At 34.4% G+C, this 26,237-nt stretch overlaps 1 protein-coding gene across 1 annotated transcript; it reads right to left on the bottom strand.

The window, feature by feature from the left end:
• Positions 1–659: 659 nt before the first annotated feature.
• On the bottom strand, positions 660–7,318 carry LOC109798371 (carotenoid 9,10(9',10')-cleavage dioxygenase 1). Its single transcript, XM_083062267.1, has 14 exons — positions 6,962–7,318; positions 6,600–6,670; positions 6,359–6,373; positions 4,681–4,792; positions 4,490–4,589; positions 4,014–4,076; positions 3,717–3,827; positions 3,451–3,635; positions 3,117–3,255; positions 1,996–2,113; positions 1,806–1,907; positions 1,417–1,668; positions 1,151–1,262; positions 660–857 (listed from the first exon to the last, which is right to left on the bottom strand). The coding sequence occupies exons 1-14, from the start codon at positions 7,181–7,183 to the stop codon at positions 828–830; spliced, it is 1,632 nt and encodes a 543-aa protein (XP_082918393.1). The 5' UTR covers positions 7,184–7,318; the 3' UTR covers positions 660–827.
• Between the last annotated feature and the right edge of the window lie 18,919 nt (positions 7,319–26,237).

Genomic DNA, 26,237 nt, shown 5'->3' with positions numbered 1-26,237 from the left:
ACGATTCTTAAAACCTTGTAATGGTAAATGTGAGCATTCTAAAAATATGATGTGATATACATCTCAATTTTTATTGTAAATAGAATAATAAATGCCATTAATGGTTGTGCAAATTGTAAAATTTATTTTTTAAAAAATTTGAATCCTCTTCTGCAATCTTCTCTCTCCAGTCTATATTTTAAACTTATTAAAATAATTTTTGAAAAAGTAAACTTATTTGTGAATTATGTTTCGATTGTTTATCTATAATATAAACTTATTGAGATTGAAAAAGTTGAGAAGATTAATAAGAATTAAAAGATATAAAAAATAATAGTTATTAAGATTAATAACAATTAGAGGTAATTTGAGGCTATGGAAGAAATATATATATATATATATATATATATATATATATATATATATATATATATATATATATATATATATATATATATATAATTGTGTTTAAAAAGTAAATGATGATAAGTAAGCTAAAACCTTGGCATGGCGAAATTGCATGTTTCAATGTTGCTTACATGTGTTGTGCCTCAAAATTTATATATTACAAATGGACAGATAAATATATTTTATAGAATATCAAACCAAATTTTGAAAACCAATAAAAAATCAGTTGAACCAGATCAAAACCAAACAAACCAGATAGCAAACCAAACAAATATACAATTCAATATTTATTATTCTTGAATAAAATTTATTTTAACCATTTCTAAACAATGGGTATACATTGGTTTGCTGTGATACTGGGGATATAGTACACCGATTGATAATTTGTAGAAAGATGTATACACAGACTGAGTAGAACAGTAGTGTAGCTGCAAACATTATTACAGTTTCTCCTGCTCTTGCAGTTGTTCCTGCCCAAAGAGCATATGTAGTTATAATCAGTAGCATGGTCTTAAACAAAAGTGAGAGGTGAACATACAATAAGAAACAAATGAATTTTTCCTTTGATAACTTTTTTAGAAAAATGGTTTTATATTACTAGAAATTAGTTCATATCAGACAAAGCTAAGCACTCAAACTACTCTTATAAAACCTCCACGCACACTTGAATGGCATTACCAGCTACTGAATAAGCATTGCAAGTAATATGGAGCAAAGAGAGGAAGAAATGCAATGAAGAAATATATGTAGTTATAAGACAAACCTCTGTCACAAAGAAGGCATGGAAACCATATGGAACTCTATGTGGCAATTCTACAACTGCAACAGGATCTGATGACATTGTTTTTGCATCGATGACATGCACAAATGATTTTCTGCAGTTTGGTAATTTGAATTCATGTTAGCTATTATTCTACTCAGAAGAAGATAAGAAAAACTAAAAATAAGTCATATCTCATAATGACCAAAAGAGCCATACATATATGATTACAATTCAAGCATACAAAAATAATTTCATAGAAGTGATACCCAATATTTTCATCATGTACAAAGAAAATCAAGTATCCATCATCTTCTTCAGAATCGGTGCCAGGTACACGTGGGACATAAACAGCTTCGGAGCCGAACTTCCCCGGTCCCAAGTCGTAGAGACCCTGAACATTTCCTCCAACTTCAAGCTTTGTTTTTCCATGATCCGGTTTGGCATGCAAATCAAATTTTATAATTCCAGTAACTTTTGCGATACTGTCTAATGTGGTTCCATATACATATCGCTGCTTCCTGATGAAAGGAAAGAGTAAATGTGACCACAAAAATTTCCATGATCAAATTGACAGATGATTATGATAGACTAATTCACAAGTTGTTGAGTACTTTGACTTCTCTATATTTTCTCAACATGAGGAGAATGAGCTTACCTGCCAGTGTAGCTTTCATTCACCCTAGGAAAATCTAAAGCAGATGCTGATAGTTTCTTTTGAGAAGCTTCACCGGTTTTCATGTTAAATCTCATTTCATAACTGGAAAATAGTTCAAAAATTCATTAATAAAGAACAGTAATCCAGTAAACTTCTTTTCAAAATAAACATGTAAAAATGTGTCTTTTACAGCTCATTTGCAAAATTTTCAAGCTTTTCTTTGACTGCCCCGCTGACATTGTCCAAATTTGGATTCTGAACACGGCATGTGATCAAAACGACTTCATCTTCTTCCTCCCAAGCATTGGCTGAAAAAAGTTGCAACAGACAAGCCCATCAGAAATAAAGAATTCAAAGCACAGACTAAACTTGGTTTTGTATTCGAAGTTTCAAACATATTAACAAAGGACAATTTCTGTTAGGAACCTAGATCAGAAAATAGATGAGAAAAAGCAAGATTGTATTTCTTAATTGCAAAAGAACAGAAGATAGGAGAGGTAACTCTACTTGAAGGATTACCCCTTCACAACGGATTTCTCCTTTCACAAAGGGCAAAGCTCAATTTGCAAATGATATTAGATAGAATGGATCATTTAGTTAATTAATTCCAATAACTGACTAATAAACTACTTCTGTACTCTTCTGTGTTTGTGTTTTGTTTAAGAGGCTTATGACATTTTTTTTTTGTTAATTATGAATGTCATTAATTTTGAATAATTTTACTGATCAAGTGCAATCTTGATCCCTTGGTGTTTTCAAGACTTCAATTATTTGTGAAAGTCTCCTTCAAGGGTTTCTCCTTCACAAAGGGCTTTTCATTTCTCAAAGAACAAAACTCAACTCTCAAATGATAAAAGATAGAATGGACCCTTTCCTCCAATTCCCCCAATATATATATATATAGCTAAATCCGATAACTAATTTAACTTCCCTAACTAATTTTCCCTTCCCTTCTATCTCCTATCATCTTAATTCCCACTATTTGTACCTGACTAATTCCGATATAACTGATTAATTAACTACTCTAGTTGCCTGTAACTAATTTTCCCATCAATTCTATCTAACTCCTACCATCTTCATGTAGTGATTTGCACGTTAGTGGAGGATTGTTAAAACCTTTGTCATTATAATTATAATGATTTTACAGACTAGACAGACTTCAAAGGTTGGCTGGAAAAATATCTGGGTTCACTAAAATGTTTCTAATCATTCACTTCAATCATATGGACTACTGAATTTTTTCAAAAATCATCATTAAAGAATATTAATCAACATAATATATTATGGAGAAACAAAAACAAGCAAACACACCATTGTGGAATATGAAGCAGTTTGGCAGCTCAAACCATCTTATATGTTTTTCATCCTTAGCATATCGAGGTAGCACACCAAAACGAGCTTTCTTGGTTGAATCAAATGAGAATATCAGTGTCTTATTCTTCACCATTTCCTGAAAAATGGATTTCAATCAACAGTGCCAGATTCATTAATTGCCATCAATTGATGTATAAAGTCAATAGACTATATACCATCAAACCATTCTTGACACAACCCTTCCCCACACAAAAAAAAAAAAAAAAAAAAACTCCAAACCTGCAATATAAGCTTTTGCCAGAATATAAGAAGGGAAACACATGTGTAATACCTTTGGCCTAAAAATCAAAGGAAGATCCATAAATATTGCATAATTCTCTGTGATAGCAAAGTCATGCATCATGATGGGATCTGATACTGTTATGGGTACAGGATCATGCATATAACCATCCTCTGAAATTACTCTGTATGTGATATATGGTGGTGTACGTGAATAGCCAAATGTAAACATCTCCCCTGCATACAGGATATTTATTTGTTGGAATGATTTTTCCATTAAATCAATCAATTTAATTACTTAATTGAAGGTGGCTTTACCAGTATATGGGTCAACTTTTGGATGAGCAGTGAAGGAGTGGCCCAATCTCTTGTCATAATCTAGCATGCCAAGTGTCTGCAAATCACCATCTTCAAAAACTTTAATAGCATCTGCGAATTTCAAAATGTAACTATTTGTCACTAATTGGACTGCAGTTACTTTCTCCATGAGAAAGGAAAAAACCGTTGCCACTTAAGAATTTTTTTCAACCCTTTGTTCTACAAAATTAATGGCATGTCAGATATCAACAAGTTTTTATCGTTCATAACATTAAAACAGATAAATTTGGTACTAACAGGGTTTATCTGCTTCCGAGAGTGCTAGAAGTTTCCCATGGTGATATACAAGAGCAGTGTTGGCTGGTACAAATTAGAGAATGAGCACAATTTAGTTTCACCACTTCCAGTCATACACAAGAGCTTGGTATTCCCAGTCAAAAACCATCGAAAGATTTCACCGAAACACAAATATGAGCAACAGTACCAGGTAACGAAATCTCCAGTTATTTGAAAAAGAAAATTGAGGTCTACTTTAAAAATGGAATGTTAAATTAGTCATTGTTTTCTAATATGTTTTGTGAAGTATTAATACTGAAAAAGAAGCCCATACATAATGCAACAGTTGGGGAATCTTCAAACGGGACATGAACATACATTACAAAATACTATTTGAATTGCACTGAACATTTCTTGAATTGCACTGAACAAACTTACAGAATGTAAAACATTTCTTGGGACCTTAAATTTGAAAACAATTGTATGGCACAAATTACCTGTTCCAGTTCCATAAGAAGTATCCAGCACTTTCCATTTACTTCTCAGCATATTTATGTTAACCATTAAAAGTCCAAATAGACCCTTGAGATCTCCAATCTGCAAATGAGATATAAGAAACTATTATTGTCTTGGGAGTCTATAACAAAACATTTCTCAGACTAGTAAAATTTTCACTTTCTTCTCATACCTTCATAAATTTGGAGCCTCCAAAGTATTCTTCTTGTTTAAGACGAGAAGTTCTCACAAAACGGGAAACATATGTAGATTTTCCATCTTTGATACGCAAACCATGAATCATTCTGCAATTCATTGATATATAGATCAAAATTGGAGGAACTGATGCCAAAGTTATGAATTTTATATAGTGTTATTGACTGCCAAAAATTTAAGAACATCAGAAACAGTATCATTTCCAGTATAATGAATGAGCTGCTAAAAGTCAAAATTGAATGTATATTTGGAACTGGTGTTTAATTCACAACAAGGTACTGAAATATGTATGGCAGATTCTTTGTTATCTAGAATATTATATTGTTTTGGATTAGACATTTAGTTAAGATTTTCGACCCCAAATGTCTTAACTCTTAACTAAATTTGGACAAGATGAAACAGCTAGAAATAAAATGAACATCCCTTATAGTGAACCTCCCTCGAATGTATATCGTGAAAATGAAACATATCATGTAATTTTTTGTCTATTTCAGTTTAAAACTACAGTAATAAATATTTGATATGTTAATATTTAACAAATGATTTGGACCAAGAGTAAATGAACTCTCTCTGAACCCAAGCAATTTGAGAGGCCTGGTTCTTTCCCATCTTCCTAACTCATTTCTTTCCTGATTCTCTGATTCACCTCTTCCCTCTTTTTCTTCCACTCTTTCCCACCTAACAATCTAACCAATCCCCTTATGGTTTTCTCTCCCTCCCATCATTCCATGTTGGCAGAAGGTTACGCTTCTATCCCATGCTGAATTCGCAATCCTCTCTTGCTACTTCTCACACGATCTTCCATAATGCCCCATTTCCTAAACATTCATTCAATATAACAAGCCCTGTGAAATTCACTTCAGAAGAATGTATCATAAGTAAATTAAATTTCAAATTGACCGAGCCATAACCATGCTTAATCAGTTTGATCATTTGAAAGGCCATATATACTCACAGCATGCTAAAAGATACACTTATCTTAAATTTGATGACCAAACATGATATATATATATGTGTGTGTATGTGTGTGTGTGACAAATGCTTTCTTGAATTACTAGGTGGTGATTAACTGTGCGTAGACCTTCATTTTCTATAAATCTGCTCATATCATTGTCATGGTTACCTCCCACAAGATGAAAAGAAGTTAATACCAATTCAATGAGTACCTTGAATGCAATTATCATGAACCAACTATCCAAAAGCTTGAGTTGTTAAGCGATACATGAATGATTTTAACAATATATCTCTAACAGTAATGAAGCAAGAAGGAAAAGAAAAGGAATAAACAAGACAGAAAGAAATAAAACCAGGAAAGGAAAACAGAGGGGAAATACATCCTAGAGAATCTGACTGAGGAGTTTCATCAGAACTTGGATCATAATTAGAAGTTAAGTAATTACTTATCCAAATTGACACTACACTAAATTAGAGATTACAAATTTTAGAGGACAATGAAAATGGATAATCAAAAAATTCCATGAAAGAAGATTCTAGTAAAAACAAACTATGTAGTTTTTTTTATTGAAGTTTGATGCTCAACAATCGACAGTATCCTCAAGCAATTGCAAATATTGCCAGTTTATTGACACAAAAAACTCATCTATAACAAACTCGAAAGAGATATATGTTTTGCATATAGGAAGAACATCACATACCCATCACCATCAAACCTGCAAAAACAGTGAAGGAAAGCAATGTATAAGCATCAAAATCCACTTTAAGAACACATTTTTTTAACACAGATAAACAACCAAACTATCTCATAAAAATAAAAATAGGAAAAAGAAAATCAATATACTGATAAGCTACAATGATGACCATGAAATGCATTTTTCACCAGGATATGTTCCATCTCTTAGAATATAGTGTTCAAAATATACTAAAACAAAAAAATACCAGTGATATCCAGCTACAGGAGCAAACTTTGGATTAGGTCCAACTCTGACAAACTCCCCATTCAAGCAATCCTGCAACACATTTCAAATGGTAGGCAATGAGTGGCACAGTGTATTACAAGTAACATGCTGTAATTATATGTCAGTTAATAGTTTTCAATGACAGAAACCAGAAAACCAGAAGGCTGAGTGTATTACAAGTCAATCATCTTACTGCAGTGCCTTACATGATAATAATCAATATGTGATTGGATAACAGAATAAAACATTTTAAACTGTTAGTCCATCATTACAATATGAGTACATTTTAATTATATTGAATAAAGAATAAATTCAACAATGAAAAGACACACTAGTACTAACCGGTAGGTACCCTTTTACATGAAGGTCCTTAGTGGGAGGGGTCTCAGGAACAGGAGCAAAATTTCCAATGAGGTAGTGATGGGGCAGTGAAGAATCATAGATGAACTTCACCACAAGCTTCTCCAACAAATCAACCACTTTTGAGATCAAACCATTGCTGGGTTTTGGCTCAACCTTCACTATCTCCCCCTCTCCATTCATCTTCTTTTCGTTATATCCCATGTGTCTCAATGCTGAAACTGCCACAAAGCTTTGAGATTATGCAATGGTGATTTGATACAACAAAATAATCAATTTTACAATTTTTTCAAGTTTTATAGAATGTTTTTATTTATAAATATGGCATGTCCACATAATACAAAGTTATATTCTTTCTAAAGTGATTTGATATATATTTTAGAATTACATGTGAACATTATAAGCACTAGACTTTAGTGATATGGTAGACTTTACAGTGAAATTGTATTAAAAAAAATCCAAAAATATCTAAAGCTTTTCCATGATAGAAAAATGCTTACTAGTTATTTTATAATTTTTATTCTTATATATTTTCATATAATTATAAATTCTAAATATTTAAATTAACTTTTTTTATATTATTCATCTTTCACTATTTTGTCTTACAACTTGTCATTTCGAAATATATTTGAGATTTTATTAAAAAATATAATCTTTTTATTCTAATATATTTTCATAGTCACATATTATTTCACGTTTAGTGAAATTAGAGAATTGAGAGAGTTAGGTAACATGATATTTTTTCTATTTTTTTTTCATTAATTATTCTTAACTTTTTTCTCATATATAATTTTTAATTTGATAACCTATTAAAAGTAAATACTAAGTAAATATCATATGTGATTACAAGTTAATAAATTTCTGAAATTTTTATAAAAGTTATTTTTTTCATGTCCTTTGTACACATATATGTTCCACACTTTTTTTAATTCTTATTCTTTATTTTTAACTTTTTTCATCTATTCTCTTCTCACATCACTCTTTTTTTTTTCTAATTCTTTTTTCTCTTAAAAGGTTAAGATATGTATTTTTATCATTAACTTAATTATTATGTTTTTTTTATATAAATGATATATAAAATTATTTTTCTTTCTAATTACTAAATAAAAGTTGAACTTTTATAAAAAAACATTATAATTATGATGATTGTATTGAGTAATATTTTTTTTATTATAAATAGTTAGTATTAAATAACTGATAATTGGAAATTACATTTAATTAGTATTTATATATTATTGATTACATTAATTTTAACTTAAATACCAATTTAATTTAAATATTAGTTATATAGAAAATAATAAATAAAAATAATGTATCATTATTAATTAGATTCATTTATATCAAATCAAAACATTCATGTCTATTACCATTCATATACACTATTGGATAATTAGAAATTGTTTTAAATTAGAATTCATTAATATTAATATGTAATTAAAATATTAAATTTGATTAAAATGCCATTTATACAGAAAAATAATAATTAGAAAGTAATTGTTATTAATTATAAACAGAAAAAATATATGTAATTATTCTTCATGCATTCCTAATGTAATTTAAAACTATATTAATTAATAATAGCTAATGATTAACTAATTAGTATTAAATAATGAGGTGAGATCTGCTTACTTATAAGTAAATCTTGGTAGACTTACTAAATAACTCATATTTTACATTAATTTAATTTTTAAAAAATTAAAAAAATCATATGACATTTCATTATATAGATTCAAATAAATGTATAAAATATTTTTAATTCAATGGTTAGAGTCGTTGAAACTTGAAGTAAAATATGAATTATTGAATTGAGTAAAACTTACTCTTGGAGTAAATAGATTTCTTCTTTTAAGTGATTGATAATCAATAATTATATATATATATATATATATATATATATATATATATCATCGATTACATTAATTTTAAATTAAAATATCAGTTATAGAAAAAAATAGAAAATAATATGTAATAATTAATTATATTAAAGTTTAAATATATTTTTAGTATCTCAAATTTAAGTAAATTTATTTTTTATCTCTCAAATTTAAAATTGATATTTTTAGTCTCTGTAATTTCAAAAAATCTTGATTTAGTTCTTATACTCAGTTTTTTATGGAATTTGTTGAATGTTATCACACAAAATTTATATATCTATTAGTATGTTTGTTAGTGAAAATATAACATTAAATTTGATTGATGTTGCATAATTGACTTCATTTGTCACTTTTAAATATGTTATTGATGATCTAAGAAACTCAAGCAAGAGTTTTGAAAATTACATGATTATAAAAATATTTTTAAATTTAAGAATCAAAAAATAAATTTATATCTTAAATTTGAAAGACTAAAATTATATTTGAATTTTATATTAATTACGTCTTATCAAAATTAAATTTTGATGCCTATTACCATTTGGATTGAGTAATTTGAAATTGTATTGAATTAGTATCTTTATCTTTATAAAAGAAGAAAAGTTACTCTAATTAATTTAGATAATATTTTCCCACTATTTGAATTTTAATAATTTTTAATTTATATATATATATATATAATTTATAATTTATAATTTAAAAGCAATTATGCATTTCAGTAATTGAATGTAATATATGTTGGACATTCTACAGTCATCCTTCTTTAATTATTGAGAAAATTTTTAAATGATATATTTTATGTATTTAATTTACAAGTCATCATTAATGAAAATTCAATTTTTGAATAAATTAAAAGTAATTATAGTGTTTAAGACACTTCACATTTCAATAATTTAAGCATTTCTATATAAACCACATGAGAATGAAAATAAATATAATGGTGAAAATATGACAATTGAAGGTTGTTTATTTAGGTTAAAATTATGTTATGAAAATAACTCTATGAGAATGTTAAGTGTTTAGGGTTTAGGATTTATTAACAACTTATTTTGATTTCTCATGTTTCACCACTTAAAATAGAAAAATCTAGTATTACTATCAGGGATAAGGCAACTTAGGTGTGAGCCTATCACAACCTTAGCATGTATAACTAAACCTATGGAATTAGTCCACTAATTACCCTCCAAGTACTACACACCTTTTCTAGTAATCTGTTGAGGATTTTATCTATCAACTTTATGTCTTACTCATTGGTCACTTCATTATCAATATAACTCGACTTGGCTCATATTGTTCCACGTAAAACCTAGAGGAGAAAATTTAAAAACAACTTCTCATTCAGGAGACAACTTACTCACTAAAGGGCTTTCAACTTTGGACTCTCGAAGCACCGCAAATTATATCCAGACAATGGAATATTTTCTTCTAAAACAACTTTACTCTCCTTTAACTTTTATGTATCTCAACTTAAACATTCATTGCATGCCCATACAACTTATCAACTTAATCAACTTACTTCATACAACTTGCGAAACAAAAAACTTAATCATCTTCCAAAAATAAGCAACTTTGAAATTAAACAACTTAAAGCATTAATATATATCATCATAGATTAATACGTAATGAATTGGAACCAACTATCAACATATAACATGAAAATTATCATCATACTTCAACATTTATACATTTATACTTTCATTCAACATAACCACACCCAACACCATTTAACCTGCATCTAGTGTCGGTGAGGTAGAGAGTCTCTAACTCACCCATGCCCGACTCATTCCATTTGCACTCAATGTAAATGAGATAGGGAGTCTCTATGTAGACCACACTTGATGTTACAGAGCCCACATTCGATGTTATTTAGGTAGAGAGCCTCTATTTGACCCACACCTAACACTACAAAACCTACATCCGATGTTGTCCAAACAAAAATCCATTAACTTAATCAAGCTTGATGCCACCAATCTTGTGCCTAATATTAACAAGCCATAGAGTCCTTCAACTAATCACGCTTGATGCTTCTTATTCCACATCGAGCATGACCAAGTTAGAGAACTCTCGACTAACTCACGCCCGACACTATCCCTCGCTTGGTGTTAGTGAGGTAGAGAGTCACTAACCTACATCATGCCTGATGTCATGAAATTATGCCCAACATGGTGATTTTTGCACCTAGCAGAATAACGATTTTGGCTCAACGTGTAAGAATCTCATAATAGACCAACTTGCAACCCTAATTTCGATGTGTGTGTGTGTGACATATACAACTTATTTTCAACATTAAATACATGTAACCACCAACAATTCAAAGATCATCACTACTTCTCCAAGTTACCTTTAAAGAAGAAAAACTTAAGCAAAAGATTTTCTACTCTTGATTCCAACCAAACGCCCACCAAATGGTTCATTTCATGCAAAAATAAATAAGTAGAATTCAACATCATTGATCAACAAACTTCCCTTACCTTGAAGCACTCCGAAATGAGAAGAGGGAGGAAGAAAAGAAGGAGAATATCAAACTCTATGCATGATGATTCAACCTCAGATTCTGAGCTTCCAAGCTTGAATCTTCAAGTCTCACAACACAACTCAACTATGGGGAACGATTTGGGTACTCAATGAGGTTAGAAGAAGAAAAAGGTTACCTCCAACTCTAGAGTTTTTTCTCTAACATTCCTTAAGATATGAACTTATGAAATTCACGTCTTAAGAAAAACCTTAAACACATTCTCTTAAACTTGGTTAACTTGATCCTAACTAAACACAATCTAAAAAAAATCTAACTCTCAAGGATTCCTTGTGTGACACCCTTACTACCCCAACACATATACTGTAATAATGTAAATAAACTAAGGAAATAAATTTTTTAACATTGGTAAAAAGGGTTCACATAAAAACCTTCAGAAATGCTCTTCAATATCCAAAATAATTGAAAATAAAACTTGGAAAATAAAACCTAAGAGTTTACAAATTGTTTTCAAAATAATAAGTACAACTCCAAATCCATATAAAAATCCATGTCCTAGAAATCCTCTACTCTGATTCACAATATCAGAGCATACCCACAATTCAACTGTTGGCATTCTAGATGTCACTCATAGCCGGATCTTCCTCACCTAAAACATCCACAAATTGTACGGTGAGAAAAGAAAATATCTATATATATGTAAAGCACACAAGGAAAAACCACAACATAACCTCATCATAACTCATTACTTAATGAAATATTTACAAGCATTTCTATATATACTAATTCTATCAATCATGCATCATCTTCACATCACAATTCAAAATCACACCAATTCATCACAAATCTTGCAACTAACACTATGCCAAGGTCACCCCTGTAGCATCTCTTGCCCAAGGTCGTGCCACCCCCGACATAAGTGTTAATTACCTCACACATCCCACACTATGCTAAGGTCACGCCTGTAGCATCTATTGTCCAAGGTTTACCACCCCTGACATAAGCATGAGGAATCACACATCTCACACTATGCCAAGGTTACGCCTGTAGCATCGCTTGCCCAAGGCCGTGCCACCCCCGACATAAGTGTGAAGATTCACACATCCTACACTATGTCAAGGTCATTCCTGTAGCATCTCTTGCCCAAGGTCGTGCCACCCTTGACATAAGCATAAGGAATCACACATCTCACACTATGCCAAGGTCACACTTGTAGCATCTCTTGCCCAAGGCTGCTACCCCCAATTTTTCCAAAACCTAACTCACAGACACTTCTCTACAATTTCGTTCTCTCCCAAATCATTATTTTTACAAATTAATTGCATATTCCTAATCCTCAATACATGAAAAATCAAATGGGATCATCAATTCCTCAAACAGAAATAATTATAAAATTACCCATAATCCTACGGGATTCCTCCCCTGTGACACCCTTACTACCCCAACATATATATATTGTAAAAATGTAAATAAACTAGAGAATAAAATTTCTAACATTGGTAAAAGGGTTCACATAAAACCTTCATAATTATTCCTCAATGTTCAAGATAATTGAAACTTGAAAAATAAAACATAAGAGTTTACAATTTGTTTTCAAAAGAAAGATACAACTCCAACTAAATATTTATATCCTAGGATCCTCTGCCCCGATGTCACACTATCAAAGCACACCTACAACTCAATTGTTAGCATTCTACATGTCACTCATAGCCAGATCTTCCTCACCTAAAACATCCACAAATTGTACGGTGAGAAAAGAAAATATCTATATGTAAAGAACACAAGGAAAAAACACAACATAATCTTATCATAACTCATCAATTAATGAAGTCTTTACAAATATATCCATACATTCTAATTCCATTAATCATACATCATATTCATATTCATCACAAATCTTACAATTAACACTATGTCAAGGTCACGCTACCCTTGTAGCAGCCTAGGGTCGTGCTCACCCTTGACATAACACTATGCCAAGGTCACGCTACCCTTTTAGTAGCCTAGGGTCGTGCTCACCCCTAGGGTCGTGCTCACCCCTAGGGTCGTGCTCACCCCTGACATAACACTGTGCCAAGGTCATGCTACCCTTTTAGCAGCCTAGGATCGTGCTCACCCCTGGTTATCAGTATGAGTGTAACAGCCCAAAATTGTTGGGCCAGAGGCCCAATTGATTGCCCAGAACGGGCCGTTTCAAAAGTGAAACGGGCCGTTCTAGAATAAAAAAAATGCCCAAAATTTGAGAAGCAGAACAGGCCGTTCTGGTTTGGAGAACGGGTCATTCTGCTAGTTTTGAGAACGGGTCGTTCTGGTTTTGGAACGGGTCGTTCTGGTTTTGGAACGGGCCGTTCCAGTTGAGAATTTTGCGTAGTTTCGAAGGGTCCAGAACGGCCGTTCCACTTTTGGAGCGGGCCGTTCCGGTAGGTGAGCCTGAAATCCTATAAATAGCGCTCCTCACCTCTCATTTTCACACATCTCTCATTCTCTCTTCCAATTATCTTCTGTTCTTTCTTCTTTCTCTCTTCTTCTATCTGAAGACCAAGGGGCATTTAGGAGACCAAGAGATTCCTGTTTTAGTTCAACTGCTGTTTATCCAGGTACAGGGGAAAAAGGAAATTATTTATATGTAGAGTTACATGAGGGAATTGGGTAGAGGAAGAGTCCCTTAAAATTATGATTTTATAATTATTTCTGTTTGAAGAATTATTGATCTTATGTGATTCTGTATATATTTAGGACTACGAATATATGATTCTGTATATATTTAGGACTACGAATATATGATTTATTTGTAAAAATGATGCTCTGGGAGAGAGAACAAAATTATAGAAAAGTGCCTGTAAGTTAGGTTTTTTTATTTCTGTTTGAGGAATTAATGATACCATTAGATTCTGTATGTGTTGAAGATTAGAAATATATATTTAATTTGTAAGAATGATGATCTGGGAGAGAGAACGAAATTGTAGAAAAGTTCCTGTGAGCTAGATTTTGGAACAATTGGGGGTTTTACTATTTATGTTAAGATTGTATTAAATTGATAATTCCATTGATTTTTTATATTAACTATGAATGTTATTACTTGATGAAATTGATGACTTAGATATGAACTGCTTGAGATGTATGAAACCCATTATTTTGGACTTATCTGATGCGTGCATGGAATTGAACTATGAGATGTTGGGTGGAATGTGAATGAGATGCGATTGTGGTTCTTCACACCTATGACCAGGGGTGAGCACGGCCCGAGATTGTTACATGAGTATCGTGACCTTGGTTAACATGTCAGGGGTGAGCACGGCCCTAGGTTAGGGGTAACGTGACCTTGGCACAGTGTTATCAGGGGTGAGCACGGCTCTTGATTGTTACATGAGTATCGTGACCTTGGTTAACATGTCAAGGGTGAGCACGACCCTAGGTTAGGGGTAACGTGACCTTGGCACAATGTTATATTAGGGGTGAGCACGACCTTGGATTGTTAATTGGGTAGCGTGACCTTGGCATAGTGTGAAGTACAAGATTTGTGATGAATGATGTGATTGAGAATTATGACGTGATGACGATGCATGATTGATTGAAATAAAATATGTTGAAATATTTATGAATATTAGTTATAATGAGATAATATGTTGTGTTTTATTATGTGCTATATATATAGATATTTTCTTTTCTCACCGTACGATTTGTGGATATTTTAGGTGAGGAAGATCCGGCTTTGAGTGGCATCTAGGATGCCAACAGTTAAATTGTGGGTGTGCTCTGATATTGTGACATCGGGGCAGAAAATTCTAGGATATAGATTTTTATATGTATTTTGAGTTATACCTTGTCTTTTGAAAACGATTTGTAAACTCTTAAATTTTACCTCCCAAGTTTTATTTCTAGTTATTTTGGATATTGAAGAAAGAACAGTTATGAAGTTTTATGTGAACCCTTTTACCAACATTGAAAATTTTACTCTCTAGTTTATTTACATGATTAATATTTATATATGTGTTGGGGTAGTAAGGGTGTCACAATGAGGATCCATAATCACATCTCATTCACATTCCACACATCTCATTTCATGTCAACATACTCACATCATGTTATCAATTCAATAATAAGACAGTAGATATAATGTATATACGAAGGCATCACATCACATTCCATATCTAGATCATCAATTTTACCAAATAATATAACAATCACATTTTAAATTAATATAAAACTTGATGAAATCATCAATTTAGTAGAATTTTAACTCAAATAGTAAAACTCCCAATTTTTCTAAAACTTAACTCACAAGCACTTTTCTACAATTTCATTCTCTTTCTCAGGTCATCATTTTTACAAATTATTGGCATATTCCTAATTCTCAATACATGTAAAGTCTAATGGGATCATCAATTTCTCAAACAGAAATAATTATAAAATTACCCATAATTCTATAGGACTCCTCCTCTACCGAATTACCTCATGTAACCGTATATATAAACGATTCCCTTTTTTCCCCATACCTCTATAAGCAGTAGTTAAAACTAAGCAGGATCTGGTTGGTCTCCTCTGTTGGGTTCCCCTCGGTCTTCAGAGAGTATAGAAGAAAAGAAGAGAGTGTAGAAGAAAAGAAGTCAGAACTAAAAGAAGTCAGAACTAAAAAGTGTGCTTTTTGGGAGTGCTAGAACGCTCTATTTATAGGCATCAGACTTCGCCGGAGCGGCTCGTTTCAAATTTGAAATGGCCTGTTCTGGACTCTGACGGCATGTGTAAAATTCACATCCAGAATGGCCTGTTCTCAAACCAGAACGGCCCGTTAAGGAGTTGCATTTAACCCAAAATGGCCATGTTTGGAACGGCCCGTTCCCAACTAGGGGTTATAGGCCATTTTTGTTGTTTGGAATGCCCCGTTCCATTATGGGAACGCCTCATTCCCAACTAAGATTTGTAAGCACTTCTAGTATTTTGGAACGGCCCATTCCAATCTGGGAACGACCCGTTTTTAGATACTAAATCACCTTCATTTTAGTAGTTTGGAATGACCCGTTTCAATTTGGGAACGACCTGTTCTGGGCTACTAAATCACCCCTATTGGGCTTTGGGCCCTCGTACAATCTATGAAAATCGGGCTGTTACATCCCCTACCCAATTCCCTAATGCAATTTTGCATACAAATAATTCCCTTTTCCCGCATACCTCGATAAGCAGTAGCTAAAACTAAAGCAGGATCTGGTTGATCTCCTCTTCTGGGTTCCCCTCGATCTTTAGAGAGTATAGAAAGAAATGAAGTCAGAAGTGAAAAAGTGTGCTTTTGGGAGCGCCAGAGCGTGCTATTTATAGGCATCAGGAGTGGCCAGAACGGCCCGTTTTGAATCCAGAACGGCCTATTTTGGATTCATTCATCATGTGTAAAATTCACATCCAGAACAACGCATTCTCAAACTAGAACGGCCCGTTCTAGGGTTGCATTTTAACCCATAACGGCCATGTTTGGAATGGCTCGTTCTTAAACCAGAAAGACCTGTTCCCAACTAGGGCCTTTTTGGTGATTTGGAACGTCCCATTCCAATTTGGGAACGCTCCGTTCCCAACTAAGATTTGTAGACAATTTTAGTATTTTGGAATCATAGTTCCAGTTTGGGAATGACCCGTTCTGGACTACTAAATTACTCTTATTGGACTTTGGGCCTTCATATAATCTGTGGAAATCGGGGTGTTACACCTTGACCTTTATAGTTCTAAAAATCCATAAACACAACATAACTACAATTAAATAACACGTCATAAAATAACTAATTAAAGCATATGAAGGATGTAGTGTTAAATGTTGGATTTTTTTTGTTTTTATTTTGTGGTTAATTTGAAAATTGTATTATGTTTTGAAGATGGAAAACCTAAATCATAATCATGATCATATTTTGGAAGATAATGAAGAATGCATCAATGATTTGAAATGAATGATGTTTCATTAGGAGATCATTGTTGCCTATGTAAGTAATTAAAACTAAAAAAATTGCAGACAGTAAAAATTATTTGAAAAACCTATAGTGTTACCCATGAATTCATAAATCATCCTTATGTTTTATGAAATCTTTGTAATTTAAGAAAAAAGTTTAAATTTTGATACCTTACATTCATTATTATCCTTTTACTTGATTTATAAATTTTATAAAATATATGTTAAATTCCAACATATTTTTGGTTTTCTTTTAGTTATTGTATACATTTAATAGCACATGCCTTTTGATTTTTATGAGATTGCTACATTGAGGCTTGAAAAATCTTATTCAAGTAGTGGATGAAACAAAGAATCTGATATAGCTTACTATTGGTTAATTCATGAATGAGAAAAATGTTGCATATCAAACAACTTAAATTAAGAAGGATTCGAATCATGTTTGGAGTGCTACAATTCAAGATTTACATTTAATTAAATGTTATTTAATTTTATTATTTTAAGTAGTAAAATTTAAGTTAAGCTTCAAAATTTATATGGTGTATTATCTCAACCAAGATATTTTATCAATTGAATGATAGATATGGATCACATAATAGTGTGGTAGTTAAACTATGCAATTAATTGATGTAATTAACTATCATATATTTGAGAAGATGAAATAACTTTCAATAGTTTCAACATATATAAGTTACTAACATTTTTAAACCAATAATGAAATGAAAACACAATTACGTATCTCAAAACTAGAAAAATATTAAAAGATTAATTAATTTGTGTCTAACACATACCATAAAATATAGTCACCAAAACTGTTTAAAAGGATTTAACACAATTGATAATTAAGACTTTTTTTTTTTTTTTACTTTGATAAGGATGTATAACTTATTTTTTATTGGATAAGGATAAAAAAGTATCTCCAATTATGACTTCATACCAAAGTTAGAATCAAACTTTGATCCTTGATTAAGGAGTATACATATTGAATCATTTAAATTAACAACTTTTGGTATAAATGCTACATCATCTACTTTTTCTATTATTATAAAATGAAGATAACAATGATTTTAAAACATAAATAAAATAAACTTTAGAACATAAAACTAATAAAAATAGTTTTTATTATATATTATTATATAAAATGTATTTAAAATTAATAATTTGTGCATTGGAAGGATAATCATACTATTTTATATATATTAACAAGTGAGAATGAATTTGATTAAAATGATAGTTTTAAAAAACAATTAATATATTTAATTATTACTAATTATAAACAAAATAAATATTCATTTATATTTATAATTTTATAAAATGAAACAAAATGTTGTCACGATCAATATGGTACTTATTGGTACATTCAATTATATTAATTTTTTATTATCATGTTGACATATATTCTCTCTCTTAAAGGGTTGTTTTCTTTCTTAATCACCTAATATGAATCATTATACAAGCTACTGACACTTTGTTATATTTAAATATTCTGGTCATGAGTGTTATGGTGAAAATAGAATTGTTATTGAGTTTCATAAGAATTCCTATAGTTGGATTTTTCTATCTCAGTCATCCTTAATTCCTTTGTCTTTTTGGCTAACGGTTTATGATTGTAGATCCTAAATTATTAAATTTGGAGTTTAACAAAATTAGTAGTCATTCTTAAATATCTTAAGTAAGGATGTGTCAATTGAATATGGGTACTTTTTCTATGTTTAATGAATCGCAAAACTCATATGGTAGAAGTGGAGAATAACTTAGTCGTAATGGTCTTTTTTGTTATTGTGCAAATAAGGCTTTGTTGAGGGTTTTACAAAGAATCAAAAGCCCAATGATTTTTTTTCACTTATGGATATGATAGTTATGTTATTAATCAATGAAAATGATGGTTACTTCAGCGTTGTTGGCTGATGTTTCATAGGTGAAAAGGAATACAAGAATGAGAGTGGGTGGAAAGAAATAAATCATTCAAACGTCACTTCAATTATTTTTAATTTAAATTAAAAATTGATCCTTACTTTGTCACATTTCTAAATCTATTTAGTTTATAAATGTTGCATATACAATGATAATAACTTTTTAGTCACTCAGGACATGTAAGAGATAAAATAAAACTCTCTCGTATAAGGTTTGAGTTTAATCATTCTCATACACATACATACATACATATATATATATATATATACAACTTAGGAACTAGTGGTCCATCCTGTTACCCAAAAATATATAGAGATGGATCATTGATTTCCCTTCCAATCATCTTCAATTCTCCTCCTTCAGATCACAAGATGTATAATCAAATTTTGAAATGAGACAACCCTAATTACTAATATATTTAAATTAAAACCCTAACTCTCACACATGCATGTAACCTGTCAACAAAAGTCCCATTTAATTATCTTCTCCATTTAAAAGATAATAACTCAATTATCAAAAAGGAAACATTTTTTTATAACAACTTTCTTTTTTAAAAAGAAATCTCAATTAATTAATTAAATTTTTTTATTGATTTATTATGAAAATTAGAATGTTAAAAAAAATACAAAATAAAATGTTTTATTTGTAATAAAAGATGAAAGCAAAAAATATATATAGACCGTATTTTTTCAAATTAGTATGACTATTTTCATCATTTCTTATACAACTTTTTAAAAAAAAAAATGAAAGTAAGTTAATATATCTTTATTAAATTAAAAAGTGAAATTAAATGCATGTCATTTAGGAGAGAGAATACATGTCAACTTAATAATTAATTGTTGATTGGTCATAAGACAAACAAAATTAGTAACTAAGTATAACAAAAGTCTAGTCACTGTCGCCACCCACCGAAACGGACATTGGCATTCGCGACGATGGTTGGACTCTTTTTAGTTTTGAAAAATGATGGATTGTTAGAACGACTTATTCTCAAACTGAGACCTCATCGAACTAACAATTTTATTAAATGATCCTCACCAATCCATGTTAATCCCAAACGGGACCCTCCATGGATTAGTGGTTTTCGCAGAAAGGGGTTCTTGGAGTCGCCACCAATGTTTTACTCAAAACATTGGAAAAAGAAATAAGGCAATTGATTTTCGCAAATCAACTTTGGCCATTACAACCAGAGTTGGGTAAGGGAGTCGATTACATGTGGGGAAGGTGTTAGCACCCCACAACGCCCCTTTCGGGTTCCCTATGACGGATTATTTCATAAATAATAGTGTAAAATTACTAAACTACACCTATTTATTAAAACGATTATAAGTAAACTATCTACATGATGAAAGCTTTTAAACGTGCAATGCAACAATCAAAAAGCGATAAATGAAAGCGGTAAAAGAAAGGATTTGGAAAGAAACCTTCGAAGCGGGCTTTTATCTATTTAAAAAAGAAGTTAGGAAGCTTTTTGGCATTCCCTCCCACTACACGTTCGCTCGCTCCTTTCCCTAAAATAAATTTTTACTATGGAAATCAAAGAGATTTCCCTTCGACTTGTTCGAGTCTCAAGCTAATGGCTCATGAACTCAAGAACTTAGTCGGATTAGCTCTCGGAGAGATTTCTAGGGCAGAGAATAGCTCAAAAACCCAAGAATACTCAGCCAGAGGGTGGAGAAATGCTCCAAAATGTGTCCAAATGTGTAGAAGGACGAGCCAATGACGTCCTATTTATAGGATTGAGGCGCAGTACGGCCTAAGAGGTCAATACGGCCCGTACTGAGTTTTTGAACTACAGTACGGCCGTATTGAATTTAGTACGGCCGTATTGAAGTTCAAAAACTTCAGTACGACCGTATTGATTTCAGTGTGGCCGTATTGTAGTTCAAATGGCTCAGTACGGCCATACTGAACCTCTAGGAGGGCGTATTGAGCTCCAATCCTCACACACCCTTATTCTAAGCTACTCTAAGACTTCTAGACCTACAAAGAATCATCCTAGGGTCTTCCAGGAGTCCATCCGGCTGACTTTCCTTCGGTCTTCGAGAGTCTTATTTCCGACCCGGACAATTTTAGGGGTCTACAGCTGCCCCCCCTTTACTTAGTCGAACGGCTTTTTTGGTGTACCGGTTGACAAGTAAAGGAGTTGACCCAATTGTCCGGGGAGTAAGCCATCCTTTCGACTTGTAGTGTCTTCAGGTGGGAAAATTGTTGAGTAGCCTCTCCAGGGTTGCATACCTCCGTGCTTCTGGTCACTTTGGTAGCGTGAGTTTGCCCTCTCCAGGGTGAGTATTAGTCGTCGCCTCTCCAGGCTCGTGCATACCTCGGTGTTTCTGACGACCTCGGTAGCGTGAGTTTGCCCTCTCCAGGGTCTGCATGCCTCCGTGTTTCTGACGACGTTGGCAGCTGCATACCTCCGTGTTTCTGACGACATCGGTAGCTGAGTATTAGTCGTCGCCTCTCCAGGCTCGTGCATACCTCGGTGTTTCTGACGACCTCGGTAGCGTGAGTTTGCCCTCTCCAGGGTCTGCATGCCTCCGTGTTTCTGACGATGTTGGCAGCTGCATACCTCCGTGTTTCTGACGACGTCGGTAGCTGAGTATTAGTCGTCGCCTCTCCAGGCTCGTGCATACCTCGGTGTTTCTGACGACCTCGGTAGCGTGAGTTTGCCCTCTCCAGGGTCTGCATGCCTCCGTGTTTCTGACGACGTTGGCAGCTGCATACCTCCGTGTTTCTGACGACGTCGGTAGCTGAGTATTAGTCGTCGCCTCTCCAGGCTCGTGCATACCTCGGTGTTTCTGACGACCTCGGTAGCGTGAGTTTGCCCTCTCCAGGGTCTGGATGCCTCCGTGTTTCTGACGACGTTGGCAGCTGAGTATTAGTCATCGCCTCTCCAGGCTCGTGCGTACCTTAGTGTTTTTGATCACCTTGGCAGCTTGAGTTTGCCCTCTCCAGGGTCTGCGGTTTGCCCTCCCCAGGGTTGCATACCTCCGTGCTTCTGGTCACTTTGGTAGCGTGAGTTTGCCCTCTCCAGGGATTTGTGATGATTTTGTCTCCACAGTCCACGATGTTGCTTCGACGGTTGTTTTTGATTTTGGTGCCGCTGAGGGCTGGATAACGCAGGGATCCGTCTAGGGGATGTGCAGTTACTCATAGGTTCTTGTGTCCCAACTTTCCATTGCGTAGTTGGTGCCCACTGGGGAAATTCTGATTCCTTGGGGATGCAGACACAAAGATGCTCTCTCTGAGATGAGCGATGCCGTATGATTGGCTGACGTCCTTTCAACGTTGGTGGAGTATTCCGGTTGTCTTTATTCGGGTGACTCTTTTGATTTTCTGGTTTTGTTGCCTCTGCGTAGGCTGTTATCCGCTGGGGGATTCTGTCGTATTGATCTTGATTGGCCTCTTCTGTTAGGCGGATTATCTTGACTTTTGGTGTTCGGCTGAGTGCCGGATTCCGCTTGGGGAATGGTTGTTGATGTTTTTGATTTTTCTCTTTTTGAAGGAGTGCCTCTGAGTAGGCGAATGGGGATTGAGGATCTTATGTATCCCAGAGTATTATTTAGAAAGCCTCTTCAGGCTTAGCTTCACTCGTCGCTTGAGTTGGAAAGCTATCTTCCATTGAGGAAGTCTAAGTCCTTTGACTCGGATATTCTGTTTGGATGATCATGCTTCCATTGGGGAGTCTTGCTGATCTTATTCTGATAGCTTTCACTGGGAATTCGGCCTAAGAGTGCAAGCTGAGATTTTCTGGGGAGTATTATTTCGGCGAGCCTCTCCAGGCTCAGTTATTCTGTACGATGCGGATTTTCTGAATTTTTGCCTTTTTTGTCGATTTTTGGCTTTTTCTGTTGGCTGCTGTCATACACAAGAAATTTTTCCTATTTTTCTATTTTATGCGACTGCCTCATGATAAGGTCTTTGAATGTGCAACTAATGTGTGTGTGATGCACAAATGCAAGTTTAATTATTTTGTTAATGTTTTTAGAAAAATGAATGGCTCTCTCTATCCTCCTCTTCTTGGAGGAATTTCTGTCGTCGACGCGAGGGAGGATTTCTGTGAGCCTTTTACGCAGGAGATTACGGATTTTATAGGAACCCCTCCAACTTTCTTTATTGACCGATTATTAAAGGAATTTCGTACAATTTTTAAGAAACACCAATTTAGAGGCATAATCACATGGTCAAGAGAAGAGAAATGAATGGATATTTTATTGATATTCACAAATGTTTTTACAGAAAGATGTACAAAAGGAATTTCTGAAGAATGGCTGGCTAGGGTAGGCTATATACATCAGGCTTAACAATTATATCTGTAATTGTTGCTCTTACGTTCCCCTAATTGCTTCGGGTGAGATGCCTGAGCCAGGAGTGTAGACACTGCAAGACGCTTGCTTCTAGAAGATAATCACTTGAACCGCCTTTCGGTTTTCGATTCAAGTGATCGTTGCTTGCTTTGTTTTTGTGTCTTATTCTTTTGCCCCTAATTTTTGCCTAGGACGTATCCTAGCGGGGATAAATTCGCCTTTATTTTGCCTAGTACCCTTGTACTGGCGGGCTTTTTATTTTGCCCTAACTTTTGCCTAGGACGCCCTTTTCGGGTTTTCATCCTAGCGGGCCTATGCAAGCAACGTCTTCAAGCATAGTACTTTTTTACCACGTCAGCGTTGACTGGGTATCGAAGTTCTTCTCCATCCATGTCCGTGAGGATCAATGCTCCTCCTGAGAAGGCTCGCTTCACCACGTATGGTCCTTCGTAATTCGGGGCCCACTTTCCGATTTTGTCCTTTTGAGCTGGTAGCAACTTCTTCATTACCAGCTCTCCCTCATGGTAGACTCGAGGGTGGAATTTCTTGTCAAAAGCCTTTTTGATCTTCTTCTGATAGGCTTGACCATGGCATATGGCGTTCAGCCGTTTCTCTTCGATAAGATTCAACTGGTCGTATCGGCTTTGAACCCATTCTGCCTCGGAAAGTTTTGCTTCCATGATTACCCTTAGAGAAGGTATCTCGACTTCGGCAGGTAGAACTGCCTCCATCCCATAGACGAGGGAGAATGGAGTAGCTCCTGTAGATATGCGTACTGAAGTCCTATAACCATGAAGAGCGAAGGGTAACATCTCATGCCTGTCTTTAAATGAGACAACCATCTTTTGCACTATTTTCTTGATGTTTTTATTGGCTGCCTCGACTGCCCCATTCATCTTTGGCCGATATGGGGAAGAGTTGTGGTGTTGGATCTTGAACTCTTGGCACAGTTCTTCCACCATTTTGTTATTCAAATTAGATCCATTATCAGTGATGATTTTATCGGGAATACCGTATCTGCATATAATGTTCTTCTTGATGAAGGATGTTACCACCTTTCGGGTCACGTGAGCATACGATGCCGCTTCTACCCATTTGGTGAAGTAGTCAATGGCCACAAGGATGAACCTATGTCCATTGGATGCTTTCGGCTCGATGGGTCCAATAACATCCATGCCCCACATTGAGAATGGCCAAGGTGAAGCCAATACGTTGAGTGGAGTCGGTGGGACATGAATGTTGTCGGCGTATGCTTGACACTTATCGCATTTTCGCACGTACTGGTAACAATCCCTTTCCATGGTCGACCAGTAGTATCCCGCCCTGAGGATCTTTTTAGCCATTGCAGGCCCAGGGATATGGGTACCGAAAACCCCCTCATGTACTTCTTTGATCATATTTTGAGCTTCGACTTGGTCTATACATCTCAACAAGACCGAGTCATAATTTTTCTTGTAGAGGGTTTCACCGACCAGTAGAAATCCCATGGCCCTTCTTCGGATATGCTTCTTGTCATTATCGCTGGCCACATCAGGATATTCCCCTTTTGTTAAATATTGCTTGATGTCGTGGAACCATGGACGATCATCGACAGCTTCATCTATCAGAAGGCAGAACGCTTGCTCATCGTGCCGCCGAATATTGATGATGGGCATTTCATGCTCACTATCCAAGGCGAACATCGACGAGAGCGTAGCAAGAGTGTCGGCAAACTGATTCTCCTCCCTTGGAATGTATTCAAAGACGAAACTTTGGAAGAGATGTGTCAAATCTTTGATGTGCTCAACATATGGTATCAGTTTAGGATTTCGGACTTCCCAATCACCTCGTAGTTGGTAGATGACTAGGGTCGAATCACCAAACACTTTGAGCTTTAGGATACCATTGTTGATGGCTGCTTGGATTCCCAACGCGCAAGCCTCGTATTCAGCCATGTTGTTTGTACAATCGAAGTTGAGTCTTGCCGTTATGGGAATGTATTTTCCTTGTGGAGAGATTAGCACTGTGCCAATCCCTCATCCAAGCATGTTGGAGGCTCCATCAAAATACATGGTCCACGCATCATCTTTAGGCTCCTCATGTTGTAGATTCATTATATCCTCATCGGGGAAATCATCCTAAAGGGATTGGTAGTCGTTGGTCGGCCCGTGTGCTAGGTAATCAGCTAGGGTACTGCCTTTGATGGTCTTTTGTGTGACATGTATGATGTCGAATTCTGATAACTGTACTTGCCATCGGGCAATCCTCCCAGTGATTATTGGTTTATCGAACACGTACTTAATTGGATCCATTTTGGAAACCAACCAAGTAGTATGCCTAATCATATACTGCCTGAGCCGTTGTGTTGCCCACGCTAACGCACAGCACGTCTTTTCTAACGGCGTGTAGCGGGTTTCATAGTCGAGAAATTTCTTGCTCAGGTAGTAGATGGCTCGTTCTTTCTTTCCCGTTTCATCTTGTTGTCCTAGCACACCTCCCATGGACTCATCAAGCACGGTTAAATAGAGGATTAACGGTCTTCCCTCGACAGGTGGCACCAATACTGGTGGATTGGCCAAGCACTGTTTGATCTTATCAAAAGCTTGTTGACAGTCCTCATCCCAAGATTCGGAATGATTCTTGCGCAACAGCCTGAATATTGGTTTGCACGTGTCAGTCAACTGTGCGATGAACCTTGCGACATAGTTCACCCTGCCGAGGAATCCTCTTATCTCTTTCTCGGTCTTAGGAGGAGGCATTTCCATTATTGCCTTCACTTTATCGG

The sequence above is a fragment of the Cajanus cajan genome, chromosome 8 (genome assembly GCF_000230855.2).
Source record: "Cajanus cajan strain Asha chromosome 8, NIPB_CcT2T_4, whole genome shotgun sequence".
Lineage (NCBI taxonomy): Eukaryota > Viridiplantae > Streptophyta > Magnoliopsida > Fabales > Fabaceae > Cajanus > Cajanus cajan.
Note: the sequence above shows the minus strand (reverse complement) of the source record. Positions and strands in the feature narration are given on the sequence as shown.